Below are 11,000 nucleotides of genomic sequence, written 5' to 3'. Positions count from 1 at the left end.
GGTTTGAGCGGCAAGTGCGGTGATATGGGCGGTCGTGTGGTAACTGGCATGCCGGAAAAATAAGAACACCGGGGTCTCGTCGAGATGAGATATAGATATCCCTGTGACGATCATAAAGTAGCGACAATATTGAACTCGCCTCGAGAGGATAGTGTGGCGCCGTCGTCACGTCGAGAGCCTGATGGTGAAAGTATACAAGTCGTAGCCTGTGGAAAGTGTCTGTCAAAAAGATTGCGAGTCTCAGCTCCACACCGGGGCTCCGTGTCGCACTCGGATAAGTGCGTATCGCCTCACCCACAATCAACGCCTGATGGCATACCCGACCCATCAATAGATCATCAATCAAGGTTCGAACTTGTCCGCGCGCGAATGTTCCCTACTATAAAAGTGAGACCTAGCCAGCATGGAATGAGCATTCTCCATAATTTTCATATTAATCGCCAGAACTCTACTCATTCCTGTCCATGGTTCCCCACGCATACATCATGTCCTTGCTCACCGGGTCGATCGTCGCCACAAGCACGAGCATCGTGCCCCCCGTCGCAGAATCTGCCGCGCCGACGGAGGCACTAGTTCTTTCCCTCCGCCTGCAGCAACTGGGCTCCTGCTTCCGCCGCGGCCTTCTCCACATCGCACACCTGCTCATTCTTCTCATCGCGACCATGTACGCACTTTCCTTCTTCCTCTCAATTCTAAGGACGAAAGCTGACAAATCTTGGACGATGCTGCAGTGTACCCCGTCGGTTCCTCCCTCCAAGGCAGAGACCACACCCACCAGTCGCTTTTCCTGGAACGGGCCATGAGTTCGTGCCAAGAAAGGCGACAGACTCCCGTTCGCCCTGCCCCGCGCTCAACACCCTCGCGAACCACGGATACCTGTATGTCCTCGCTTCCCACATTTCACTCCCGCCCGCTCATCATCTCCTCGCATCCACCAGCCCACACAACGGGCGCGACATCCACGCCTCCCAGATTGTCTCCGCTCTCCGAGAAGGGTTCCATCTCTCTCTCCCGCTCTCCGTCTTCCTCACCTTCGGCTCGTACCTCCTCCTTGGCCAGTTCCGCCGCCTCTCCCTCGGTGACCTCGCACGGCACGGCGCAATAGAGCACGACGCGTCTCTCGCACGGCGCAACGCGCGCGCGACATCCGAGTACGCTCCGTGCAAGCTCGATGAAGATGCGCTGAAGGCGCTGCTAGAGGACTCGGCGGATGGGAGTGGGCTCACGGCGCACGACATCGCGCGTGCGCGCGTTCGCAGGGAAAACAGCCTCCGCGTGCCGCTCGACCACATGCACGCGGAGATCGCGCGCGGGGAGATGGCGCTCGTCCTAGGTATATTCGGGCAGCACGCTGGGGCCAGTGCAGTAGAGGCATCACAAGAAGATGAAGTCCCGCTCGAGCTACTGTCAGAGTGGTGGAACACGGAGCGGTTCCCAGACAACTGGCGGCCAACACGGATCCAGGGTCTGCTGCAGACTGTGCGTGCGGCTGCCGACATCCGGAAGGCCATGGAAGAGAAGCAGAAGGCCCGGTGAACGAGGATGATTGGCGTCAAGAATGGTGCGAGCATCGAGATGAACTGCTTATATATCATGGACAGCGACTATTTATGAAACACTTACTGTAGCACATACTGGAGGAACATATTTATTGGGATAAATGTAAGGTTAGAGGCGATAGGATAGATACTTAGATTTGTTCTTGTAATCACTACTGGACGGTATTGAATAGTATCGAGTACATACCTTCAATAAACATTTTAGTAAAAAAATTCATAGGCTACTGACAGGCTGCGGATCTTCGTCAGTCAATATTTGACGATCATGGACAGCTTGAGTCTGCCAATGTATCTTGTCCTCCGCAACAATTTGGATGTCAGTCTCTATGTAGGGCGTGAGCTCAGACCTTCACGGCACAACACAAGATAAGAACCTCTATGAAAATTCCGCGTGCTGGCAGCTTCAAGAATCAAGCAAAACCGCCCGATGTTGTGGTCACCGGGAAAGGACCGCGCGGGGACATTTGGGTGCGAAAGAAAGTCACCTTCCGACGCGTGACGTAACGCGATGGCGACACGCGCACGCGTCGCAGCGTCTTCATCACCTTCCCCCACAGACCACGAATCAGTATGGAGAACGAATCTTACAGCGGCGAGGAAACGCGCCCTACAACCTCTGCATCCCGCAAGCGCAAGTCTGACCCAGCGCGTAAGGCTACCAGCACGACGAAGAAAGCGTGCACAGCGACCACAAAAAAGGAAGCTGCGTCCAGCACACCCGTTCTCGATGCGAACGCGCGTTCTCTAGTCGCTGATATCCTCAAGAATGCACAGCTCTACAAGGATGGAAATGGAGATCCGGGTACCACCCTTGTCACGATCGTGACCTACGCACGGCAACTTGGGAGCACTCTTGCTGCCGGACGTGCGAGTGACCAGACCACTGCAAAGAAGTCTCCTGAACAGATGCAAGCTGCTGCGGATGAATTGCGGAATGCCGCAGTCAGTGGGATAAAGAAGCAGATGTCGGTGAGCTGCGAATTCTCATTATGTTTCTGTTTTATGTTTTGTTTTACAATTTGCTTAAATTCATGAGCCCTTGTTTTCTTTTGCCATTGCACATCAGTGAAAACCAAGTTGTAAAATCGGCACAGCGCGCTTTGTTTACGATGGTGTATGCGCTGACCATGTGGTCTTCGGGGCTCTTATGGGCTTGGACAGTCCGCCTGCGTGGAAGATGAAGAAACTGCCCAAGGACGACTTCGAAGACTTGTTCGGTGCAGTCGTCGGGTCCGTTCGGTACGTTGCTGACGCTTTGCGAATGGCGTCTTCACTGGTGAACGCGAAAGGGATGTCTCAGATACGATGACCTTTACATCACAAGCCAAATTAATATCCGTTGGACCGCGGAGACGGGGGGAGTTCAAAATCAGTGGTTCATATGGAAATTTACAGTATAAGGATGAAGACTAAAGGGTGCTTGGAGCGCGAGTTGGTATAGGGAATTCAAGGTCTATCGAGTACCTAGCAGCTAACATAGTGCGTGGCCAAGTGTTCGCAATATCTGATGTAATTCTCGATTTAGAATAGCCCATCCCATACGTACATTCCCAGATAGTAACAAAATTTGACATCACTGGCTACGGCATCAATCGCTGCTTGAGCGATTATTCGGGAGGGCACAAGGTGCATCTTCGCGCAGCTTGCCTTGAGTGTGCTGCTTGTTGATACAAACAGATACGTGGGATGAACGAGAACGCTGAGTTGAGAATATCTGTGTGGAATGTCACGATAGCGATCGAGACAAGGGAATTATTCCCGAGATCACTATCTGTCTTCATGAAGGGTGGGAGACAACAGAAAGAGAGCGTTAAGCCAGACAGAAGGCGCGAGATGGAAGCAAGAAATTGGTCACGCACCGGCATGTGCACCGAACTATCCTCGTCAGTATTGTACTATTTGTCAAATAGATATCCATAGATGTCGTGAAGATGCAACAGCTGCATCTTGACGTCTACAAGAAGAATGTCCTGTTGATATACCTACGGTACGGCAAGCAAGTCTACTCGAACTCCGTACAGCACGGGAATATTCTGTGTAGGGTAACGCCTAGACCCCACCTGGCAAGTTTGGGGATCATACATATATGGCTTGAAATCCGTGTGATAGTTTTGAGTGCTGTTACTGCGGACATCTATGAATCTCTGTAATTCGCAGGTATATCAGCGGATATTCCCACACATCCTGGGATACACCACCCGCCCACCGTCCAATTCATCTATCCATCTGTCTACACGTTCTGAGAGCTGCAGTTATTGAGCCGGCTTGGTTTGCAACAGAGGTATGCGATGAGTACGGTAAATTGACATACCGTTCTAAATTATATACCCTCAGTCCGTGGCCCGTCCTATTTTCGACCCAGTCCATAGACAGCTAAACATCGCTTCTCAAATGCTTCCACCATTAATTTCGATACCTGCCCAAAGAATGCAGACGACACTGCTGCGTGTAATGGATTTGCAAAGGCGTATGACAGGTCTAACGTCAGCAATGTAGGGCCGGCCTCGTCGCCGGCAGAGATTTTCTGCGTTTGTGCTGTCGGACCATCCATGCTCATATGCGGTGACTGAGGAGAGGCAGGTTGAAATCGCCATGTTGTAGTCAGATTCTTGAACAATGGAGTCGAAGACAGTGCGACGGCCTTGATAATATACGTTGACAACCGTGCAGAGGAGGGGAGGACGGGTGTGGACGTACTTGTACAGACTCGTACGGCTTGCACGTTACTTTGCTCACGTAGCTTTCCTTCAGCGCCAGGAATGCAACCGTCAACTCTCCGTCCATCTCCAGCACATCCGGTTTGTCGCGGGCCGTCAGATGGGCCTGCAGAGGTGAGCTAGACTCGAGAATTCGGGAAGACGTGCAGAAGGGTATGAACTTGTGGTATGACGAGACGTCCGCGACCACGCGATATAATTCAGCTCGCCCGTATCTATATATAGATGGAACGCTCCGAATCAGACCTGGCACGAGCTTGTCAAGTGGTAAGACAACGTACGTACGGAAGAATCTTCCGTTCATGGTATGTCTGTGCTTCGGGCACTGAATTTGAAAAAGGAGACAACGAAGAGAAGTCGGGAAGTGTTATGAATGTACGTCGCATGGATCGCGCATGTCCTGAACTGCATGCTGGCGGGAAAAGCAAAGAACTGGGCTTCAACATGGCTGCAGGAGTGCAAGGTCTGTGAAATTGAAATTGGAACCATCTGCCTATCACGTGCGACGGTTGACTTTCTTTCGGATCTCAGTTCTCTTGAACAAAGTAGCTCTTTCTCGGACCAAAGAGATGGCAGCCAAATTTCCTTTCAACCCATAGATGTGGGTGCTGGAGTGAAACGAGCGTAAAGCGTAGAGGCACACCAGCTACCTTTAGACACCAAATTATTTACTTATTCCTAGCAGTTGTCGCTGAGCTACCAGGCAAGGAATTATCCGCATCGTGGCTTTTGCGCCAAGTGCCCGATGAGTGTGAGGGACGATACCGTCGCAAACGATGAAAAACAAAAAATAGCATAATTTCCACTCAACACGAGTCGTAGATAGGGGAATCCGAGACGAAGACGGCACAAGCACAGCTATCTTGTCATCACTAGATATCGTGGTTGACATCAATACTGACAGCTGCCACGAGAGAGGTCACTCACGATCCACCAAAGCCTCCTGAAAACTGGCCTGGGTTTCATCTGCGGTTGCTCGCATTCCTCTTCTTGCGAGGCCGGTAGAAGATCTCGGCAAAGGGGTAACCTAGATGAATAGTACAGTCAGAGATACAAAGAAGACGATAAATCATTTCGATGAACGCTCACCTGAGATGAGGCCGCCGTGCAGCCTTACAAGAAGCGTATGGAATGAGACTCAAACGCAGATGAACTTCGCGCACGGTTGTGCAGCAAGATTCATGAAGACTGAGGGATAGGGCAGTGAGCAATCAGGTACTAAGCGAGACGACGGGGGAGTGGGGCATACAGTTTGACGAGGGGATTATAGATGATGGCTGGCCGTCAGAAATGCTTCGCGACTCTTATATACCACTCTGCACGTGCAATACAAAAGGCCTGGGTACCTGACCGAGCGAAGAGAAAATATCGGCTCTCGCTTGACGTGGACCTCGGGAAGACGCGCCCTCGGCGCATACTGATGAGAGATAAGATCGAAAGAGGGTCACTTCGTTTTAAGGGTCTCGTGTCAGGGTATTGCTCTGCAAGGGGTCTGCGCACTTGAGCCGAGCAGTGGCGTCAGTTTTTCCCCATGTATACGACCACACTTCTCCATCTTCTGCTCCATTGTTACAGAAGCTGTTAGAAGGCCCGAGCTTTGCCCAAAACTCCGCTGGAACCCTGGTTTGTGCATCGTGTGAAAACATCGTGAGCATGCCGTATTCCCCTATGTCTCAGAAAAGGATGTTGGTGGGAGAAAGTGGAGGACAAGTTGCAGATAGGTGTAACCGGGAGGTGTGGAGGCAAGCCAGAAATGCCCAAGTTTGCCGACTTCCGACTGGACGGGCGGCGAGACGAGGTGAAGAGTTGAGCAGCGAGTCCCCTCAGGCATCGGCTACCAGACCACGTCTCCACAAGATTCACGCCCCGCTCGAGCCAGGCAAGCGGGACAGAAGAGAACGGCTTCCGCGTATGGAAGAGACGAGGGAAATGTCACAGAGGGGCGTTGCTGGAGGTCATTTCAGGAGGTCGGAACGCTGCCGTTCGGAAACACCGCCAGGCGTATCGGATAGCGGAGTGAAACCTCTACAAAGATCACGAGGGTGTTAGCAACTAAGTTGTTTCAGGATACTCTATCGAACGTTGGGATCTAGATAGGCCTCAACGGTGCCATATTATGTCAGATTCACAATGTCACAGCTTCGCCGCAGTCAGAAAAACGCACCTTGGACTATGCGCGCAGGGAAGAAGCAGACAAGGGACTAGGGCAAGAGACTATAATAGGAAAGCAGCCGGTCGGGGACTTGAATTATGCGTCAATTAAGTGTAACACACCCGGGGTAACACTGGATCCACATCCAGCCTACGATGAGAAGAGCGATGGGGGCGAGGAGATCTTACGTGGGCGGGAAAAACGTCCCGCCGAACGGATCGGCTACTCTGGGCAAGGCAAGTACGACACACGCACTGACCACGAGGAGCGAAAATATGCAATGAGATGGAATGCATTGCTTGTGGGCGCAGATATTTTCAGATGGGATTGTGGCCGCACACTCCGCCGGCTGACGAGACGCCATTACTGTTGTATACAGTTTTCAATCGAGTCGTTAAAAAATGCATCACAGAGAACAGACGCTGACCGGTGTTCTCCGTGGGTAGTCAGCCGAGAGACTGGGTGTGCGAGGCTTTGCTAGTGTGCCATTGGTTGCCTGAAACAGGCACTAGAGCCGCCTAGCCATGTTCATTTCTCGCGCTTGGCTTAGATCGATTCTGCTCAAAGCATCTCTGTCCATGGTTATTGAGCTCATTCTATCCCATCCATCGTAGGAGTGTCCGTTGGTCCGAGAATAGGGGGAGCTCCGTCTTGAAACCACTATCACGATCAGCTCTACACCGCAGTGAGCCACGAATCAATCATGACACATACTTGCTCGGAGGCGCTGACTCGCGACTGATTAACGGATCGCACATCGTGTTTTCAACTCGGGCGAGTGTAGTACCATAGCCGTAGAGACGTTGAAGGGCACAGAACCTTCTTCGCCCAAGTGAGGAGCATGGAAGCACACGGCGGACAGATGGTACGTTATCCAGAGGATAAACTTGACCGTGCTAATGGGGATTCAGCACCTGCTCTATGACTTGGATAGATATTGGGAGCGATGGATATATCTCAGTCACGGCTTCTCCGAGGAGAACTGTATATGATGGCATTGCACGGCTGTAAGTCGCTCCTATGAACGTTTTGAAAGTCAGAATGCGCAGACACTCATCCGACGACGGAGCAGGCCCACCCGAAATGGAATCGACTCACAATTCTTCATTATGATCCAGGAACGATAGGCGGAGTTGTGGGTGTGCATGGTAGAGGCCAGAAGGCCGCCACTGTGTTGGCAATGTGTACACGCATGTCAGAGACTGTTCCATCGAGGAAATCCGATAACGTCCACTCTCCAGGTGCCTTGTCGGTTCGAAGTCACTCCATGGCGCATCCTTCAAGGTCATTAATTACCTGTGAGTCTTCACCGTGAGACGGTGAGACCCGTGGTACCAACAACCCATCTCCTAGATTACCCGGATGTTATCACAGATACAGCCAGTTGGGAATGAGACGGCTACCCTCACCCATGCTGGCAAGCGATGCAAGGTCGCTCCAGGGTGGCCCTCGCATAGCTTCAGGCCGTTGACGGGGATGAGTGCGCTGGAGGCTGCCTAAAAATCGGAGTTAGTTGCCACGACGGTCCGCTACTGGTCCGCTGAGGTTCGTTCGACTGGGATTTTGAACTCCGTGTGCTTGTCGTCGCGGAGGATATGGATTTCCCACCACGTGATAAATGCAGAGCGCGTCTCGCGCTTGCGACGAACGATGGGCTGGCCGTAGAAAAACATACGCATAGGAAATCCAAATTTTAAGCTCTCCGCCGCTCCCCGCTTGTGCTACGCCACTCTCTGCGGGTTTCTCACCAGGCCGACAATCGCCGTGCCGTCTGGTGCGCATTTCGCCAAGGCCCAAACCCCAGTCATGGGTGTTGTTCCTAGCAGGCTCGTCGTTTGGTGAACAGCCATGTCAGGTTTCTCGAGGTTTTCAACGGAGAGAAACGAGGGAAGTCTGAGATTGGAAGCTCGAGGAGGTGAATGCTACGAGTGTCCGAAATGCGCGTGCAATATCAAGAACTGATTTTTCCGGTGCGCCTTCGAGGTTTACAACCGATTTTTGTCTGCTGCAGTCCGTCGTGAAAACAACCACAGCCACTATCACCACATTCTTTGAGTAGACAACACTGTCACAAATAGAATTGATTGGAGAAAAGTTGCAAAATATCCACACCGACGTGTGCTTGAAGACTCAGTGGAATCTACGTCGACTCGTTGTGACTTGCAAAGGTCTTCATATCTCGACCAAATCAAGACATCTCATGGCCACGAACATACATTGCCGAAGCTTCGGAAGCATAGATGCCGAATAACTGGTGCAGAAGCTGATGCTGTCCAATATTCGAGGCACAAGACTATACAGCGGTCAGAAGAAAAATAATTCACAACAGAACACTCTGCCGAATCTCGCTTGATGCCTATCCTCCCCCCCAGACGACGCATGCAGAAGAACCAGTCCGCGCATACTTTGGTTTAGGCGACGTAATCGGTGTTCTCGGGGCATTCTCTGGCGATCTGGAGAGCGAAACAAGGAAGTCAATCAGGCGTGGGACGGTCGAGCATATGACCGGTGACGTACGTGTCCCTCCTGCTGGCACTTGTAACATGTCTTGGTCTTGTTCAGACTTGCCGCCGGAAGACCGTTGATGCCGTCAGCGAGAGTGCCAGAGGCAGCGAGGCAGTCCCTGTCGCACGGGAGGTTCAGTGGGGAAGGAGGAACAGAGGCAGGAGTACTGACCTGGCCATGTGGTTTGGCCCGCCGCAACGGTAACACTTCACAGGGGGAAGTGTAGACGTATTGAGGCCGCGGCCAGGGGGAGGAGCACGGGAAGCGAATCCCATTCCACCCCCTGCGCCGTTGGGGCAAACCCGTGCGATGTGTCCAAAGCGACCGCAGTTCTTGTGCCGTGTCGATGGCGTCAGAGGAAGTTTTCAACCACAGCGGGACGACATACGTAGCACTTCTGATTCCCACCCTGGAGACGGAGACTAGGACATTCCGCTTGGATATGTCCTACACCGCCGCACGAGTAGCACTGCTTCGCAGAGACAGTGCGGGGAGAAGGGCAGGCGGACGATTCATGGCCAGGTTGGCGGCAGTTGTAGCACAGCCGCTGGTCGGACGAACAGTTCTCGGCGATGTGCCCCACTGAATGCGCAATTGCCAGAACCAGCTCAGAGTTGGGATACAGAACGGGAGCCGAGGAACGCACAGTTGCCGCACTTGAAACACCCCTTCCTAGGAAACTGATACGCCATTTTACTTAAATACAATGCCTCTTCTGATCTGCTTTCTTCAAAAACCTGGAAAGGGAGGGTCAGCAGGTGCGACGGGGACGTGAAACGGCAAGTGCGGACCTCTCAACCCTCGACCTGCTAACCCTTTCCTGCTAACCCTCCGCCGACGAGCGAAAGACGTGAAGTGGAGGTGATGGTGGTGGATAAGGAATCGGATCCCGTGCGGCGGCTGTTTCCCCGCCGACGCGCCACGCCACCGCCACAGCCGCCACTTCGAGCGTCCGCAGCGCAATCCTCCTCTCCGCCCTTCACCTTGAGCCGTTTGCGAGGCTCTTGCTTCTCCACTCTCTTATCGATCTTGACCTTCCTCGTGAATGTCGGAGAAATCGTAGAGGGGACAACCACCCTTTGGTAACCACCAAGGTCTCAAATCACGAAGAATGACCTCTTTCGCAACGGACCAGATATAGCCATCTCTGGATATCCCCTGCGAGCTGGCTTACTGTCTCGCCCTTCCAACCCCGAAGTGGACCGCCTTCTGTGTGCCAGGTCCGCTAAAGCGCACTGCGTTTTCTAGTTTCTGATCCCGCCCTCTGTCGCCGAGGTTCAAGCCGAATTTGTAGTCCATTGAGGCTGCTCTGGCCGGCCCCGGGGCCGCACTGTACACTCCGATCCGGACCCTTGGGCCCTTTTTAAAAGGCAACGCTCCGGTTTCTCAAAATCTTTGGGTCTGTTTCCCCTTTCCCCCTCCACATCGCCCGCCCCTGGCCACCTTGTGAGCATCACCTGCATTCACGTCGCCGTCGCCGTGGAGATTTTTGACCTCCCGTCAAGGCGTTGGGGCCGCTGCGGGCTCCTTCATGCCTCTTAGCGCATCGCCACGCCTCGGACACTGGCATATCGCGCTTCTTGTAAGGTTCCTCGACGGCTTCTCAGCAGGTTCGTGAACTCACATTTCCCGCTGGTCATGCGAATTCACACATCTACACCGCAGAGTCGCATCTTCTTTGACGTCGTCTTCCAACCCGACAAGAAGCCGCGTAACGAGCGCTCGATGCATGGCGTTGTGTGTAAGAGGGGAGCCTTCCCGGCGTGATCAACGCAGGTCTCTCATGTCGAGGTACGCTGTGCTCGATCTCTTGGTCCTCTTGAACATTGCTCTGAATATCGCGGTTCGACAACTCTACAGGTGTGGGCTAGTACATCCGGAGCTATGCAGCTGTTCTCGCCCGAACTTCTTGTTCCTGGAAGATCGTCAGAATGGCATTTTCATTTTCATATATGTTTGGCGCGCTGGCGGGCAGATCCCTGCTCTCGTGAGGGCTTCGTTGCGCGGGCTTCTCCAGCTCCAGATCTCGGCGCTCCCGTATGCGCTCGAGCATTTCAGCGCGAATTT

At 53.0% G+C, this 11,000-nt stretch overlaps 5 protein-coding genes across 5 annotated transcripts; 3 read left to right on the top strand and 2 right to left on the bottom strand.

Annotated features, from left to right (window-relative positions):
* Positions 1-464: 464 nt before the first annotated feature.
* Positions 465-1,536, top strand: cpx1 (Chloroperoxidase 1; the record flags this gene model as incomplete). Its single annotated transcript, XM_009545089.1, has 3 exons — positions 465-664; positions 732-878; positions 939-1,536. The coding sequence occupies 3 exons, from the start codon at positions 465-467 to the stop codon at positions 1,534-1,536; spliced, it is 945 nt and encodes a 314-aa protein (XP_009543384.1).
* Positions 1,537-2,628: 1,092 nt separating this feature from the next.
* On the top strand, positions 2,629-2,959 carry HETIRDRAFT_312598 (uncharacterized protein; the record flags this gene model as incomplete). The annotated part of the gene is made up of 2 exons (XM_009545088.1): positions 2,629-2,798; positions 2,860-2,959. Coding segments are annotated over 2 exons (270 nt in total), but the record flags the coding sequence as incomplete, so codon positions are not given.
* Positions 2,960-3,906: 947 nt separating this feature from the next.
* HETIRDRAFT_46877 (lipid transport protein) lies at positions 3,907-4,662 on the bottom strand (the record flags this gene model as incomplete). The annotated part of the gene is made up of 3 exons (XM_009544896.1): positions 3,907-4,200; positions 4,257-4,480; positions 4,551-4,662. 3 exons carry the CDS (start codon positions 4,660-4,662, stop codon positions 3,907-3,909), a joined length of 630 nt encoding a protein of 209 aa, XP_009543191.1.
* A 3,921-nt stretch (positions 4,663-8,583) lies between these two features.
* HETIRDRAFT_380796 (uncharacterized protein) lies at positions 8,584-9,809 on the bottom strand. The gene is made up of 6 exons (XM_009545087.1): positions 9,725-9,809; positions 9,580-9,670; positions 9,322-9,515; positions 9,105-9,265; positions 8,946-9,051; positions 8,584-8,881 (listed from the first exon to the last, which is right to left on the bottom strand). Exons 2-6 carry the CDS (start codon positions 9,623-9,625, stop codon positions 8,840-8,842), a joined length of 549 nt encoding a protein of 182 aa, XP_009543382.1. The 5' UTR covers positions 9,626-9,670; positions 9,725-9,809; the 3' UTR covers positions 8,584-8,839.
* A 521-nt stretch (positions 9,810-10,330) lies between these two features.
* On the top strand, positions 10,331-10,885 carry HETIRDRAFT_471860 (uncharacterized protein; the record flags this gene model as incomplete). Its single annotated transcript, XM_009545086.1, has 3 exons — positions 10,331-10,543; positions 10,599-10,724; positions 10,794-10,885. Coding segments are annotated over exons 2-3 (153 nt in total), but the record flags the coding sequence as incomplete, so codon positions are not given.
* Positions 10,886-11,000: the final 115 nt, after the last annotated feature.

The sequence above is a fragment of the Heterobasidion irregulare genome, assembly GCF_000320585.1.
Source record: "Heterobasidion irregulare TC 32-1 unplaced genomic scaffold scaffold_03, whole genome shotgun sequence".
Classification (NCBI taxonomy): Eukaryota; Fungi; Basidiomycota; class Agaricomycetes; order Russulales; family Bondarzewiaceae; genus Heterobasidion; species Heterobasidion irregulare.
Note: the sequence above shows the minus strand (reverse complement) of the source record. Positions and strands in the feature narration are given on the sequence as shown.

Bases quoted from the DNA above. Each gene is read 5' to 3' on its own strand.
- HETIRDRAFT_380796 (XM_009545087.1), bottom strand. From the start codon at position 9,625: ATGGCGTATCAGTTTCCTAGGAAGGGGTGTTTCAAGTGCGGCAACT. The intron at 9,516-9,579 runs GTGCGTTCCTCG...TTGCGCATTCAG, and splicing joins GTGTTTCAAGTGCGGCAACT to TGGGGCACATCGCCGAGAAC. The intron at 8,882-8,945 runs GTACGTCACCGG...TTCGCTCTCCAG, and splicing joins AGTGCCAGCAGGAGGGACAC to ATCGCCAGAGAATGCCCCGA.